Source organism: Gekko japonicus, unplaced genomic scaffold, assembly GCF_001447785.1.
Source record: "Gekko japonicus isolate JY-2015 unplaced genomic scaffold, Gekko_japonicus_V1.1 scaffold1360, whole genome shotgun sequence".
In the NCBI taxonomy this organism is placed as follows: Eukaryota; Metazoa; Chordata; class Lepidosauria; order Squamata; family Gekkonidae; genus Gekko; species Gekko japonicus.
In genome coordinates this window covers 42,423-58,412 of record NW_015165281.1, presented here as the reverse complement: position 1 = coordinate 58,412, position 15,990 = coordinate 42,423, and the positions used below count along the sequence as shown (strand labels likewise).

Genomic DNA, 15,990 nt, shown 5'->3' with positions numbered 1-15,990 from the left:
TTAATTATTATAATTAAGTAACTATTATTAATTAATTAACTATTACTAATTAACTATTATTAATTGTTTCCCACAATTAGAAAATACACCTTTGGACATTTATCTGCTATTCGGACATATTTATTGCTTTATAGCTGTTGACCTTATAACCTTAGCTTGTTATTTTGGACTCTGCATATCTTAAACATCATCATGGCTACATGTTAATTTCCCTGTCTATAAATTTGAACTTCACCTACCATTCCAGTGTATATGAAAAAGTGTGCCTTGCACACGAAAGCTCATACCTTGAATAAACCTTTGTTGGTCTTAAAGGTGCCCCAGGACTCTAATTTTGTATTACTTATACCCAGAATTAAACTTTGTTGGCCTTAAAGATGCCACTGGACTCAAACTTTGTTCTGCTTGGTTGCTATAAAAAGTCATAGGATGGATCCTACAATCTGTCAACGGAAAGACTGATGGTTGTGGATTTTGTTTGCATGTTTTCCCATTACTTCAGCAGCTCCTTCCAAAAAAGAGAGGGAAATTTCCCCCTCTTCCCACTGCACATCCCTGACCTGCATGACTCTTGGCCCATGTGGACTTTGTGACTCCGGAAATTGACTTTCCTGGGATTAGAAGAGGCTGCTGGGAAGGGGGACACAGGGGAGAATCCTGATCGTGGGATCCAATCCAATGAGTTTCATTTTCTGACTTCTGTAGTTAGAGGTTTCAAATTGCTCCCATCCATACTGTGTTATCCATAAAATCAAATAGTAGTCCATCTTTTGCTTGGACTCCAGAATGCTTCGTCGTGGAACGATGTGCGTAAGATAGTCATAAATTGCCAACTGACAATTGGGCTGCATTAAGTTCTCTCTTCTCCACCAAACTTGGGAGGGTCTGGAACTGTTTTTTTAAAATCTGGTGGAACCTTCTCCATGGGAGCTTGACCCTGAGGCCCCTAAACCAAATCTTTGGGGTGAGGGAACCTAAATCAGACCTTGGGGGGGGTGGACATTTCACTTCCTGATTAATCTTCCTGTTTTCTTATCGCTTGGGAGGAGGACTCTCTAGTAAAATGACCAGGTGGGAAGGGGGGGGGGGCATCTTGGCTGGAAGAAAGATTCGTGAGACGTTTGGCCAGACAGAAACTGCCTTGTTTCCCACACTGAAGTAGCTGTGTGGAAAAGTGCAAACATCTTAACCCTGATGGTTTCCAACAAATGGCAATGCAGTCTAGTAAGGTAGTTCCCAACTGTTTTGGGATGGTGACCTACAAATTTACTTGATAGGGTGACCTACTTAAATAAAAAGCATGCACAAATCAGTAAAACTGGAGAAGCTTAGGATGTTCATTTGGGTCAGGCTTGCTGACTGGGTTGGGGAACACCTGGAGATTTGGCGGTGGAACTTGGGGAGGGCAGGCTTTGGGGAGGGGTGAGACTTCTGCAGGGTGTAATGCCGCAGAGTACACCCTCCAAAGCAGCCATTTTCTCCAGGAGAACTGATCTTGGTCATCTGGAGATCAATTGTTTTTTTTAAACTTTTATTTTATTTTATTAATAACATTTATATAAAAAATACAAACCATCAAACATCTTAAACTACAAACCATATAGTTTTTGCTTTTCAACATCCTTTACATTTTACAGCTCTGAATATAAACATTATTGAACTATTAATAAAATACAAATTTTAGATATTTCTTAGGTACCAAACATATCTTATTTGTAGAATTAGTAACAAAGTCAAAAAAAGAAAACCATCTTTTCATAAAGTCAGTTGATGTCTTAATCCGGTCAGCTGCTACCATCTGGGATGCTAGTTTATCTGTGACTGCCAAGTCCCATACCCTCATGTACCACTGCCGTACACTTGGAATTTTTTTTGATTTCCAGTTTTGTGCTATTAGAGTTTTTGTTGCAATGAGAAAAATTAATAGGAGATCCATTTTGTTTCCAGGTTTTTTAATATCTGGCCAATAATTTAAAAGTATAAATTCGGGAGTATGTGGTACCTTTGTTCCTAGGATTTTTTCAATATGTTCTAATATTTTATTCCAAAACTTAACAATAGAAGGACAGTCCCACCAACAGTGTTTAAATGTTCCAATACTTCCGCATCCTTTCCAGCATTGTGGGTTTACATTGGGTATTATATGTGCTAACCTTTGAGGTGTTAAGTACCATCGTGAATATATTTTAAAATTTTGGAATTTAATATTCAGTGCGTTAGTTATAAAAAATCTGGAGATCAATTGTAATGGCAGGAGATCTCTGAGTCTAGTTGGGATCCACAGATCGGAAACACTGGCCTAGTAGACAAAGTGACAGAATGGGCTTAGTCTGCATTCAATTTTATAAGGGGAACCCCCCCCCCCAATTTTTTTTTAGAAGAACCGTAAGTCTCCATCATTCGGCATCAGTTCTTGTAATCTGTTTTCCATGTCCTTAGAAAGTGTGCTTGTTAACAAACAACCTGCTTGGAAGGTAAATGTAGACGATGGGTGCAAACCACTGTTAAAGCTAAAAATACCCAAAGAAAGCTAGTTCAGACCTTCTGATATTTTCTGGAATGTACAAGAAGGACATTCTGTGAGATTCTTCTCTCTTCTCCCCTAGATAACCTTTGTGACAGAATGGCAGATCAGCATCAGGACTTCACTATGACAGATGACCATTTGGCGAGCCAAGTGAGGCGGAATCAGACAGGTGAGCCTTACCAGGTGGGAGACGGAACGGAGCTTTCTCAACAGGGTCCAGCCCCTGTGGTCCAGGAGGAGGGTGGTGCAGAGCACAGAACGAATGGAGAAAGGCCGTCCCTGGGGATGGAGCCAGGCAGTGTGAATGGGCTGAGGAAAGGTTAGTCACAAATCCCAGTCAAAGGTACCCTTGTGCATGTTTATGTTACTTTGCCGCCAGTGCTTTGGATTCAGCAGCAGATCCCTGCTTTGTGAGAACCTTGGCACCTTAAAAGCTGTTATCTCTGTGGCTACGATCAGAAAAATGGTTGTAAATATGGTGAATGATTTCTGGGTTTTGGCCACTGTGTGACAAGAGTGTCGGACTGGATGGGCCATTGGCGTGATCCAACATGGCTTCCCTTGTGTTCTTCTGTTCTCGGCAAGAAGACAGAGAGGACTGCAGCATCTTAGAGAATATCTGGGCTTATTGAGATGTGAGCTTTTAGAGTTCACCTGCTTTTGTGGTGTGGACCAAGAAGATATGTATGGGAGGAGAGCTAAGGACAAACCAGAACAACAGAATGAAAACTACAGTAACGGGAATGCCAAATCCACCCTTGTTATAATACCATGTCACTAAACATACAGTGAACGTTATGTGCATCCAGGTGGCAATTTACCTGTTGTACTGTGAGAACAACCCATCATTCCTGTTCTGATTCTTGAAAAGCCCAACCAGAACAGCTTTGACTCCAGCTCTGCAGTTAGTAAAGAAGTTGTTATCACAGTCTGCTGCTTAAGTTGCTCCAGCAGTTCTTATTTGCTGAAACATATGGCAGCTTCTTATTAAGTTTCCTTTCTGTTGTTGGCTTCATAATTGCGAGACGGTGACAACCAGGGCCAGGGCTTTCTCAGTGGTGGCTCTGCTCTGGTGGAACGGGCTCCCAGTAGAGATCAGGCCCCTGCGGTACCTTTTTCAGTTCTGCGGGGCCTGTGAGACAGAGCTCTTCCACCAGGCCTTTGGAGCCGCCACCTCCACTAAATATCATCAGTAGCTAACAGCAGTAGAATGGAGAGCCCTGTGTCCCTGGAATTTTAACAACGGTGCCAGTGCCAACCGCTTCTACGATATCTGAAGGAGATCTGAGAGCCGATCATCTGGAGAGAGAACTGATAAGTATGGCTGCCATTGTTAAAGCAACAACAACAACCAAGGACAATAATACTAGTACTTTATGTCATCAATTGGTGGCAGTACAGTTTTAAGTGTTTTAATCGTTTTATTGTAATTTATGCATTGTTTTATGTAAGCCGCCATTGGCTGGGAAAGGCAGGGTAGAAATCTGTCTAAATAAATAAATGTTCAGTGCCAAATGCAGAGTTCATCAACAACATTTTTCACCATTGCTTCAGGTGGCCACTGGCCAGGTGTTCAATAATACTAAAAGGTAGAGATGAGCCTGTTGGTTAGCGGTCTAGTCTCATCTGTGCATTCTCCTGGAACACCTGTTTTGTATCAGAATAAAAATGGAAGGGCCTTATTCCAAATGCTCTTCTTCCGAAGTGTTGCACCAGTTTTCAGAAGCTCTGTAAAATAGAGCTTTTCAACATTGATTTCAGTCGCTCATGATCAGAGAGTGTCGTTTGGTTTGTATTCGTTGTGCTTTTGTTGATCTGACATTGCATTTGGCCTTAGGCTTGATGTAAGCCTCTTGGAGTCCTGTTGATCTGGAGAAAAGTGGTTATAAATCCTCTAAATAAATTTTAAGTGTTATTATGATCAGGGCTTTTTTTTTTTTAGAGAGAGCCAGTTTGGTGTAGTGGTTAAGTGCGCGGACTCTAATCTGGGAGAACCGGGTTTGATTCCCCACTCCTCCACTTGCACCTGCTGATGTGACCTTGGGTCAGTCACAAGCTCTGACACAGCTGTCCTTGAAAAAGAGCAGTTTCCCTCAGAGCTCTCTCAGCCCCACCCACCTCCCAGGGTGTCTGTTGTGGGGAGGGGAAGGGGAAGGAGTTTGTAAGTCGCTCTGAGACTCCGAGTGAAGGGCGGGGTATAAATCCAATCTCCTCCTCCTCCTCTTTATTTAAGAGGTGGCGGAACTCTCAAGAGGGAAATAAAGTTTTCAATCTGTGTACTGAAAACTCATGAACTTTTAAACATTTTAAAAAGAATTTTGTCGAAGAGGTTCCGGAACTCCATTCTGGTGCGTTCCGCCCAGAAAAAAAGCCCTGAATGGTTAACCCAAGTAATTGTATATGGGGCTACAATTACGGTTTGTGTTATCATTTATATATATGATATGAACTTATTTCCCGTGGAACCTGCTTCTCTTACAGATTTCATCTACTGTACGAAAAGAAATATTCTGCAGTTTATATAAAAAAATTCTTTCTGCTTCTGTGTGTCCGTATCTGTTTGATATGTTTTAATGGTGTTCTCATCGTTTGTTTTGAAGCTTAGAAGAACCGAATCCACCCCTCCCTCCCCTCACCCCCAGATGTCAGGGATGGTCTCTGTGTTTCTCATCATCTTCATTTAATGTTGTCTGTTATCCTAGACATTACTGTAATTCTTCAGATAAAGGGTGGGTTGAAAGTGTCATAAATAAACATTAGTTAGTCCCTAACATGTGGAAATTGGTGATATATCTCCTCTGAACTTTATGGTTTTGGCTGTAATGACTTGCACCCACAAATAATGCTATCTCTGGCAATATGCTTAATCATTTTCACACTTAAGATAGTTTTTACAATCACAGTTTCCAAATTAAAAAGTAAGTTCTGCTTACAAGATTGAGGAATGTTCCACAACAGTAAAGACAAAGACACTTCCCTCTGCATCTGTAAACCAGGATGTTAAAGTCTTCTCTTTTGTTTTTTAATTCTGTTCAACCTTATCCTTGCTTTTCTTTATAAGCATGAGAGTTGCTAAGGAAATGATCTCTCTGCTGGTCAGTAATAAAGAAGGCCGGGTCAGTTATTTTCTTGTCTTAAAGAGGTTTGTGAAAACAGGATAATATAATACCCACTGTAGAATAATATAGTTTGGAGAATTTCTTTTTTTTGCAAATGGCTCAGTCTAGTTACTTTGGGTTTTGCATCTGTTTTTAGCAGCACAGAATTTTTATGTCTTTGAAGCTGCTTTTTTGCCATTGGTCCTTCTAGCCCATAATGGTGCATTCTGAACTGACTGGCAGCAGCTCAGATGCCAAGAATTGAACCTTGGACCTTCTCCATGCAAAGGATGTTTTGTGCCATTGAACTGTGGGTACCAGAGCCGGCATGTACACATGAGATTGTCCTTTGCCTCCTGAACTCTCTGTTCTTTTCAAAATTGCTGGTGAAGATAGACTTTTGGGCCTCCCTCTGTGGTTACTTCTTCACTTTGCTTTTTGCTGCTCTAGACAGCACGGACCCTTTGCTAGCAGAGGGCTTGTTCTTAATATCCCAGAGATCAGGTGAAGGTGACCTCCTGGAATTATCAAACATGAAGGTCACACCTGGATCGTCTCTGATGCCAAGGGTATGCATTGAGTTGTAGAACCAGGTTATGCGATTTCCTCCTCTCAGGATCCAAAGTTTGATCCTTGCTATATTTTAAAGGAGCTGAAACTCATTTGTTGAGTCTTACTTTTACCAGCGGTCACATTAATACATGAAGCTGCCTTATACTGAATCAGACCATTGGTCTCTCAAGGTCAGTGTCATCTACTCAGACTGGCTGCGGTATTCCAGGGTCTCAGGCTGAGGTCTTTCACATCACCTCCTAGCTGTTCCTTTTAACTGGAGTTGCTGGGGATTGAACCTGGGACCTTCTGCACGCCAAGCAGGTGCTCTATCACTGAGCCATGGCCCAATAAATCAATATCAATAAAAGGAAGCCTGATTTTATCACTGTTTGTGTTATCATATACTAGCTTTACTGTAATATTTAACACTTGTGTGTTTTTGGTATACTGATAGGAATAATTTAGATTGATGTTGTAAAAATCCAGAATAAATAGACTTCCGGCCACGGCGGCGCGAATGGCGACCGGCTCTCGGGACGCTCCCGGAGCCGGATCGCCCACACTCAGTTTGGGGGGGTTCTGCATAAGCGGAGATCCTAAGGAGCCTTGGCGAAAAGGCTCCAAACCAGGGGGCGCCTAGGGGAGAAGCCTCTTGCCGGCCAGAAGGTCGGGAATTGAGGCTCTCCCTCTGCCCCAAACGGCCCCTGCTGTGTCGTGCCCCGCATGGGGACTAGCAACGCCACCGGAACAGCGGAGTGATGGAGCGTTAAAGTAAAGCCAGAAAAAAACCAAGATAAGCGAATAACTGTGAGTTGGTGATTAATTCTGAAGCGGCGGCATAAGCGCGCTCCGTCCCCCGGGAGATCGAGAGGGAGGAGGGAGGATTCCCCCCCCACCGGAGAAAGAGACTTTTTAAAAGCGGAAAAGGGGGGCGAAGCGAAGATTGGCTAAAGCGCATTACCTTTTGGGAGGGAGCTGGAAGCGGTGAAGAGGGAGACATCCCTAAGTGGCGTAGCACAAACTTTTATTTAAACTGTAAACAAAAGCGGAAAATGGCGGGGCAGAAAAAGTTGGTGGAGAAGCAGACGAAGAAGACAAGAGGGACTTCCTGTCCGAGCCCCTTGCTGGGGCTGCTGTCAATCAACAAGAAGGTGATCATTTGCGCCATCTGCTGGAGGAACTGCAAAAAATCAACCAAAAGCTGGATAGCATGGAAAGTGCCTATAGTGTTCAACAGAAGAAAATGACAGAGACAGCTGACAAGGTAGATGATATTGCAAAGAAGTGTCTGGCATCAACAGAAGAAATACAGAAAGTTAAGAAGAAGGTCATCAAAGTGGAAAAACATCAGGAGAAACAGGACAATAAATTATTATTGCTTCAAATGGAGAAATCAAACCTGACTCTTCGATTTCAAGGGTTGAAAGAAGAGGAAAAGGAGGATCTCAGAGACATTTTGGCGACAGCTTTGGCACCACTTACTGGCAGTGAAGCGGAAAAAATAAAAGAAGAGATGGATTTGGCCTACAGAGCCTATTCCAACTTTACAAAGAAGAATCAGCTGCCAGCGGAAGTGGTAGTGAAATTTACCAAGCAACGTCTACGAGACCAGATTTTGAAAGCAGTATCAGTGACACCCTTGAAAATTGGAGATCAGCTAATTAGGATTTTGAAAGATGTTCCATTTGAAATCAGAATGAAGAGAAAGGAATATAAAGGACTGACCATATTCTTACAAAGTCATCAAATTAGTTACAGATGGTTGGTGCCAGAGGGACTGGTCTTTAAGTTTAAAGACAGAAGAGAAAAGATAGACTCTATCTTTAAGGCTCAAGACTTTTTGAAGAGGCACGCCAGTGCAGAAGAGGAGACAGAACTTGCCAAGTGGATGTCGGGAGCTAGCGGAGAAGACAGCAGTTCGGAGGGAGAGGTGAAAGACGAGGAAGCCAAAGGAGCGACTGGCCCAAAATACAACTTAAGAGACAAAAAGGGAAATACCCCAAAGTTTGAGGACTAGCTCGAGCAGCGCCTTACAGTACATACTAATCCCAAAAGGACTTTACTAACATGCTAATTGCTCGATTTTAAAGAACCCAGAAGAAAAGAAGATCGTCCAACTGCAGAAGATGCTATTGACTTTAACTTTAATACTAAAAGATTAACATACTAATACCTAACATCACTCAACACTTTTCTTTATCCCTCTATAGACCCTTCCTAATTTCTTGAACTGTAAAAGCAAAATTTCTCTCCTTTTTAGGAGAGGGAAATAAATAAATAAAAATCCAGAATAAATAAAGCCGGAGATACGCCTTTGGATGCGAAGATGGGCTTCTCATGCTCCAGCGGCGCCTGGCACCCTGTGGAAAACAAAGATGTAAAATATGCTGCTATGGGGACTGGTTTTCCCTCTGGGGTGAATGAAGCTTGCTTTGCTTGTTTGGCGATTCCTCCTTGGTATCCAGAACCCCGGCAAAATGGCTGAGAGAGAGAGAGAGAGAGAGAGAGAGGCGAACTAGACTGCAGTAAGGTGATTCTGAGGGGAGCAATTCATTCCTGTCCACTGATGGCGACTCTTTTGAAGAGTCAGGGTCATCCCAACCTCCTCAGCACGAGGAGCATGCCCAGATAACATCTTCCCATTTCTCTTCTGGCAGTTTGAAAAGCAGTGATGACTAACCTCTGAAGCCATGTCTATACCCTAAACTAGCTGTGTCGTTTTGTGTTGATGGAGCACTCCACGCCTGCCCAGGCCCGTGTTGAACCGGTGGCTCTCACAGTGAGGCAGACCTCAAGCACTATCTTAGCTGCACATGGTGAAAAGTGAGCTCCTTTGCCAGGATACAGTGGTGAGGGCTACGGTGGTGGTCAGTGTGCCAGCCAGAATGAGGCAGATCCTGATGGAGGGGCTGTGGCTCAGTGGAAGGGTCGATGCTTTGCATCCCAGGTTCATAAGAACATAAGAGATGCCAATGTTGGATCAGGCCAAAGGCCCATCCCGTCCAACACTCTGTGTCACACAGCGGCCAGAAATACCAGGTGCCATCAGGAGGTCCACCAGTGGGGCCAGGACATTAGAAGCCCTCCCACTGTTGACCCCCCCCCAAGCACCAAGAAGACAGAGCATCATTTGCCCCAGAGTCCCTATCTATACCTTGTGGCTAATAGCCACTGATGGACCTCTGCTCCATATGCTTATCTAATTCCCTTTTGAAGCCGTCCATGCTTGTAGCCGCCACCACTTCCTGTGGCAGTGAATCCCATGTGTTGATCACTCTTTGGGTGAAGAAGTACTTCCTTTTATCCATTCTAACCGGACGGCTCAGCAGTCTCATGGAGTGCCCACGAGTTCTTGTATTGTGAGAAAGGGAATAAAGTACCTCTTTCTCTACCTGCTCTTTCCCATGCATAATCTTATAAACCTCGATCATGTCACCCCTCAGTCGTCATTTCTCCAAGCTAAACAGCCCGAAGCGCTTTAACCTTTCCTCATAGGGAAAGTGTTCCAACCCTTTTATCATTCGAGTTGCCCTTTTTCAAAGAATCATTAACACGTGGAATTCACTGCCACAGGAAGTGGTGGTGGCTACAAGCACAGACAGCTTTCAAGCGGGGACTGGATAAATATATGGAGTAGAAGTCCATCAGTGGCTATTAGCCACAAGGGGTAGATGAAACACTCTGTCTGGGGCAGTGATGTTCTGTATTTTTGGTGCCTGGCGGGGCAACACTGGGTGGGGCGTCTGCAGTTCTGGCCTCTCTGGTGGACCTCCTGATGGCCCCTGGGTTTTGGCCACTGTGTGACAGAGTGTGTTGGACTGGATCCAACGTGGCTTCTCTCATGTTCTTATGTTCTTAATACCTGGCATTCTCCAGTTAAAGGGACCAGGCGGTAGGTGATGTGAAAGACCTCTACCTGAGGCCCTGGAAAGCCACTGCTAGTCAGGTGGACCAGTGGTCTGGTTCGGTATAAGGCAGCTTCATGTGTGATAACGTGAATGAGAATGTGAGGAAGAATGAAGCATCACGGACATTTCTGAAGCAAAGAAGTAGGCAGCACCTTTGAGTGGTATATTTCAGCTACGGTTTTTCTGCCTTTGGCAGAGACATTCATACCAACTTTCATATGGGCCTTGCAAATGGCGATAGTAATTCTTTAAATTGGACCAAATACGCTGCCCCCTTTCCAACCCATCTCCCCCCCCCCCCAATAATAGTATAGGATTCCTCATGCTCTTTGTACAGGACAATTATTGTAAGTTCTGGAAAACCTGACTGAAGAGAAGGCTGGTATCATGCACGCCTGTTCTTTTTCTCTCTGTTGGAAAATGCAGCAGAACAGAAGAGTCCCTTTGGAGAGCTTTTCGAAAGAGTTTTGTGGCAGAAGGAGTGCAGAGATTAGCCCGTATTTAGAACTAGGGCGGGGATGCCTCAGATGAGCCACTTGGTACCGGTTGTTCCTAGAAAAAGGTGAAGAAAGACTGAAGAATACAGCTGATATCTCACCGGTGAAGGCAAAGACCCTCTCTGTGCCTGAGGAAACATAAACCCTGCCTGTCGGCCGTTGGACCAAGCCGAAGAAGTGGCCCATCACTTCTGACCAAGCTACTGATTGTTGTTGTTGTTCAGTCACACAGTCGAGTCCAACTCTTTGCGACCCCATGGACAAGATCACGCCAGGCCCTCCTGTCTTCCGTCGTCCTCTGAAGTTTGCTCAATTTCGTGTTCGTTGCATCTATGACACCATCTCATCCTTTGCCGTCCCCTTCTTCTTTGACCTTCAAGCTTTCCCAGCATCAGGGTCTTCTCCAGTGAATGCTCCCTTCTCATTGGGTGGCCAAAGTATTTGAGCTTCAGTTTCATTATGTGGCCTTCCAGGGAACAGTCAGGGTTGATTTCTTTTAGGATTGACAGATCTGATCTTCTTGCAGTCCAAGGGACTCTCAAGAGTCTTCTCCAGCACCCTAGTTCAAAAGAATCTATTCTTCGGCGCTCGGCCTTCCTTCTAGTTCAACTCTTGCAGCTACTGATAAAGGACTGTAAGTCTTAATGGGGTTCAAATATAAAACTGTAAGAAATCTCAACCAGTGGCTGTGTCAAAGAGCATACTGGTTCCAGATACCAGTGGATGACTCCATAGTCGAGTAAGAAGGGGAAAAGAATGCCATGTAATCAGCACAGTTGTTGTTCAGTCGCACAGTCGAGTCTGACTCTTTGCGATCCCATGGACAAGATCACACCAGGCCCTCCTGTCTTCCGTCGTGCTCCAGAGTTTGCTTAATTTCATGTTCATTACCTCGATAACACTGTCTAACCATCTCATCCTTTGCCGTCCCCTTCTTCTTTGACCTTCAATCTTTCCCAGCATCGGGGTCTTCTCCAGTGAGTGCTCCCTTCTCATTTGGTGGCCAAAGTATTTGAGCTTCAGCTTCAGTATCTGGCCTTCCAGGGAACAGTTGGGGTTGATTTCTTTTAGGATTGACTGATTTGATCTCCTTGCAGTGTAGGGGACTCTCAAGAGTCCTCTCCAACACCATAATTCATATGAATCTATCCTTCAGCACTTGGCCTTCCTTATAGTCCAACTCTCGCAGCCATACAGTACTACTGTAATCAGCACTACTGGTGAAAAAAGAAAGCTCTCAGCTCAAAGCTATGCTCCAGGAAGTTATTCTGTGGGAGACCTGATAGGCACCTTCTGTCAACCTGGCCCCCTCTTGGGCTTGGTTGCCATGGAGACGTGGGGAAACAATAATGTATACTTTTGTTTCTAGCCACTATGCTGTTATCTGTCTTGACTCAGCCATGTAACCTTGAGACCTAAGTATCCCTGGGATCTTCTTTCTCCTGAGAATTATATGCCGTTATTCAGGCGGGCTTTTAGCTCAGGTGTGATTGGCCCAGGGCCATTGACATCCTGTTTGATTTAAGTATAATTACTTGCTTCGTGCACCTAGCCTCAGTTCTAACAAAGAATTGTTAAGAGTCTGGATCCTATCAATGTCTCAATAAACTTTAATTCTTCTGAATGACTGTTGTTGGGAACTGATTTCTCCAGGGGCTCTCCTTGAAAATGTATGGAACTGTCTTTTGAAGTCTGCATGGTGCTCTTCTGGACACTTCCAGTACAGAGTACAATCTTTCAAAACTAGAGCGCGTATCTGTGGAAGATCTTGAGACGCCTTTGATGGATTTTAGGTGGCACTGGCATATCTACAGCCAACAAAGGGAACATCTTCCTTCCCAGGGGTCTTATACTGCCATGAACCTGGGGGTTGGTTGTCAGCTTCTATATGCAGGAGTGGGATCCCTGCTTTGGGGTGTCTGGATGTGGCTCCGCTTTGGTCTGCAGCAGAGAGGAGATTTTACTTGTGACTGAGCCAGGTGTAAGCAGCAGATGCCCAGATCACACCTGCGTCAGAAAACTAAACAAAGTAGATGCAATGGAGTCAGGTTGTTTGCAGGCCTTTGTGGGCCAAATGAGCATTTTGGTTTGGATCGGATATATCAGTGCTCCTGGGGCGGGGGAAGTACAGCGGTGGGGCCAGGCATAAAGCAAAAGGAAGGGGGCAGAGAAATAGAGAAACTCGGCCTCCTTCCAGCCTGCGCCCCATCCCAAAGGTGGCAGTCAGTGGGGCTGGGTTTAAAGCTCCAGTGGGGCTGGATTTAAAGACCCCTCTCCGTCACTGGTGCTGTGCAATGCTGTACTTTTAATTACTGTACGCCGCCTTGAGTCTGCTTGTCAGGCAAGGTGGGATATAAATCTAAATAAATAAATAAACCAAATTGGCTCAGATATTGCAACAGAGGCATCAGCAAGTGAGCACTCTAAGCCTGGTGGTGGAGTGGTCTTGGAAGAGAGACAGCTAATCCATTAGAACCACCGTTGTCAGAGGAAGAGAAGGAAGAACGACATTGTATCGTCATAGAATGTTGACAAGTCGATGGATTAAATGTTAAATAAAGCAAGGGCCCCGCACATTTAGCCTCTAAGGAAGCAGAAGCCCACATATCATTACGACTTACCTTCTCCTACAACTTCTGTGTCACAACTGCTGATCTCACAGACAAAGGCAGAGCTGTGTGTTGTTTTGTTTGCAGAAATACTCCTTCAGAAGACGCATACAAGGCTACCATGTTTGCGACCTGTTGTGATCCCTCCTGGGCCAGATGCAGACTTGGGAGGATGAACAGGAGGAGCTAAAGATTGCCCTGGGGGAAGATGGGGGGGGGGACCCCCTCAGGATGTCCAGGCTTGAGGCCAATGTTCCTGCTATCAAGCCAGATCACGGCTACAGTGTATGTGGTCCCTTGCAGGATCGGAACAGGTGTGGCTTCTTTCCCTTTTGGGATATTTAAGCCCTCGGCTTAAGCTGATTCAGCCAGTTCATGGGGTGCCGGTGTGTTCCTGCTACACCTGTACATGTGGTCCTAGGACATCCTAGACCAGGACCTAGGAGGCCCCAGATTTCAAGCTGCTGTGACGATCTTTGCTGTGGAGGAGTCCGCAACTGGCTCCAGGACCCATCGTAACTGTTAGTTGTAACTGCGGCCGTTTCCGTGTTTGCTTTTAGTGACAGTTCCTGCCTCTTTTCTGCATTCACTTGTCAGCATGGACCGAGTAAGAAACCTGTAGTCCTTTGGCAACCATCTTCGGCTCTGTGGCCTGTGGGTAGTACTACTTCCTTTCGGCATCGGCATCAAGACATCGCTAAAGATTGCCCTGGGGGAAGATGGGGGAGGGGAGCCCTCAGGAGGTCCAGGCTTGAGGCCAGTGTTCCTGCTATCAAGCCAGCTCACGGCGACAGTGTATGTGGTCCCTTGCAGGGTCGGAACAGGTGTGGCTTCTTTCCCTTTTGGGATATTTAAGCCCTCGGCTTAAGCTGATTCAGCCAGTTCATGGGGTGCCGGTGTGTTCCTGCTACACCTGTACATGTGGTCCTAGGACATCCTAGACCAGGCTTTTAGTGACGGTTCCTGGCTCTTTTCTGCATTCACTTGCCAGCATGGACCAAGTAAGAAACCTGTAGTCCTTTGGCAACCATCTTCAGCTCTGTGGCCTGCTACTTCCTTTCGGCATCGGTATCAAGACATAACCTCAGAAAACCATTATGTACACTGGGAACAGTAATATGAGTGCAGAGAGACTCACAAGAGCACCTTCTCCAGTTCTCAATAGAATCAGTAGAATCACTAATTCTCATCAGTACAATCCTCAGTAGAATCCTCAGAATCACGTCCTCAGTTGCTCCCTATCAGTGTTCCTCTTGAGTCAGATTCATCTTGGAAAAACAAAGAGATGAAGACCTTGAAGACATACAGAATTGTGTTCTCTTCGCCTATACAGACTTGGCGTGTGTGTGTGTGTTTCACTAGATCTTTGACACCCAAATGACAGGAGAGCAGTGGGTTCCTGTTTCCCTGGGGACTTGTCCTTTTATATTACACAGGGTAGACACTTCGATCTTAAAGTAAAGGTAAAGGTTCCCTTGCTCGAAAGCCAGTCAAGTCCAACTCTAGGGTTGCGGTGCTCATCTCCGTTTCAAAGCCGAAGAGCCAGCGCTGTCCGAAGACGTTTCCGTGGTCATGTGGCCGGCATGACTAAACACCGAGGCGCACGGAACGCTGTTACCTTCCCACCGAAGCGGTGCCTATTTATCTACTTGCAATTTCTTGCTTTCGAACTTCGAGGTTGGGAGGAGCTGGAACTAGAGACGGGAGCTCACTCCATCATGCGGCACACTCGGGTCTCGAACTGCTGAACTACTGACCTTCCACAGCCTGCAGTTCAGCGTCTTAACCACTTGAGCCACCACAGCTCCACTTCGATCTTAAAGAACTATAATTCAGCAGACTTGTCAGTAGTGACCATAACCAGCTGTAATGCTGAGGCATGCATTTTGGCGTCTTTTACTTCATGATTTGCTGTGGGTCGTTTTTGTTTCCTTCCTTCTGCAGGGGCGATCTTTCACTGTTATGTTCTAGCACCCGGAATGCCTTTTTTTCTTGGAAAGCCAGGCTTCCCCTGCAAAATCCTTTAAATGGCAGCCATGGGGCTCAGTGCAAAGTAGTGTTTGTGTGGGTGGGGGAGGGCCTGCCTTGCCTGCGGATTTCTTTCGATTTTGCTTTAATTTTCGTTGTTGCTGGTTGACGGATCAGTTGTTCTTAGCAGCCTGACTTGGCCGTTCTGCGGGTGCCGCTGAAAACCTTGTCCCTGGCGTTTCCAAAGCATTACCTTCCTCTTGCGAATGTCTGCCATTGCTGTCCCTCTGTGCCACAAGCTTTGCAGGCTGTAACTAGAGGGGCCTTTTTGCGTAGAGGGCAGCCCACGATTCGTGGCCGAGCTCCTTGTTCTGAGCGCCAAATGTGTGTTTTTTCAGGCTCTCCCCTCCAGATACCAGTTGATGATGGATCTGACGAACCAGTCTCTGAGGCCTCTGACGCTAAGAGCACCCCAACTGTGGAAGGTGGGAGCTCTTTGTCTCGTTTCCTTTGAAATTCGTTAGCAACCAGCACCCAAATAGTGTTCAGAAGTGCATCAATAAGGACAAAAAAAAAAAGGGGGGGGGAGACTGAACCTAAAACCTAGAATTCAGAACCTATAAAGGTTAGTCAAGAATAGAAGAGGGACAACTCTTAAAATCTAATTATGAAACATACAAAAATATACATGTATTTATTAAACACAAATTAAAATAACGAATAAGGGCCCATTCATACCTCATATACAAATATAAAAACATACAAAGGCTGATGAAATAGACCTAACGCGTTTCGGCCTTTACAGGCCTTCCTCAGAGGTCTAATACA

The 15,990-nt window shown here is 45.1% G+C and overlaps 1 protein-coding gene across 1 annotated transcript in view; it reads left to right on the top strand.

The window, feature by feature from the left end:
* Nucleotides 1–15,990, top strand: part of LOC107109638 (microtubule-associated protein tau-like) — a gene marked incomplete at its 3' end in the record, with an annotated part of 94,733 nt that overhangs the window by 49,898 nt on the left and 28,845 nt on the right. Inside the window, exons 3-4 of the mRNA XM_015410310.1 lie at nucleotides 2,607–2,846; nucleotides 15,561–15,647. Of these exons, the coding sequence (XP_015265796.1) occupies nucleotides 2,607–2,846; nucleotides 15,561–15,647 (327 nt within the window). The remainder of the gene's footprint in view (nucleotides 1–2,606; nucleotides 2,847–15,560; nucleotides 15,648–15,990) is intronic.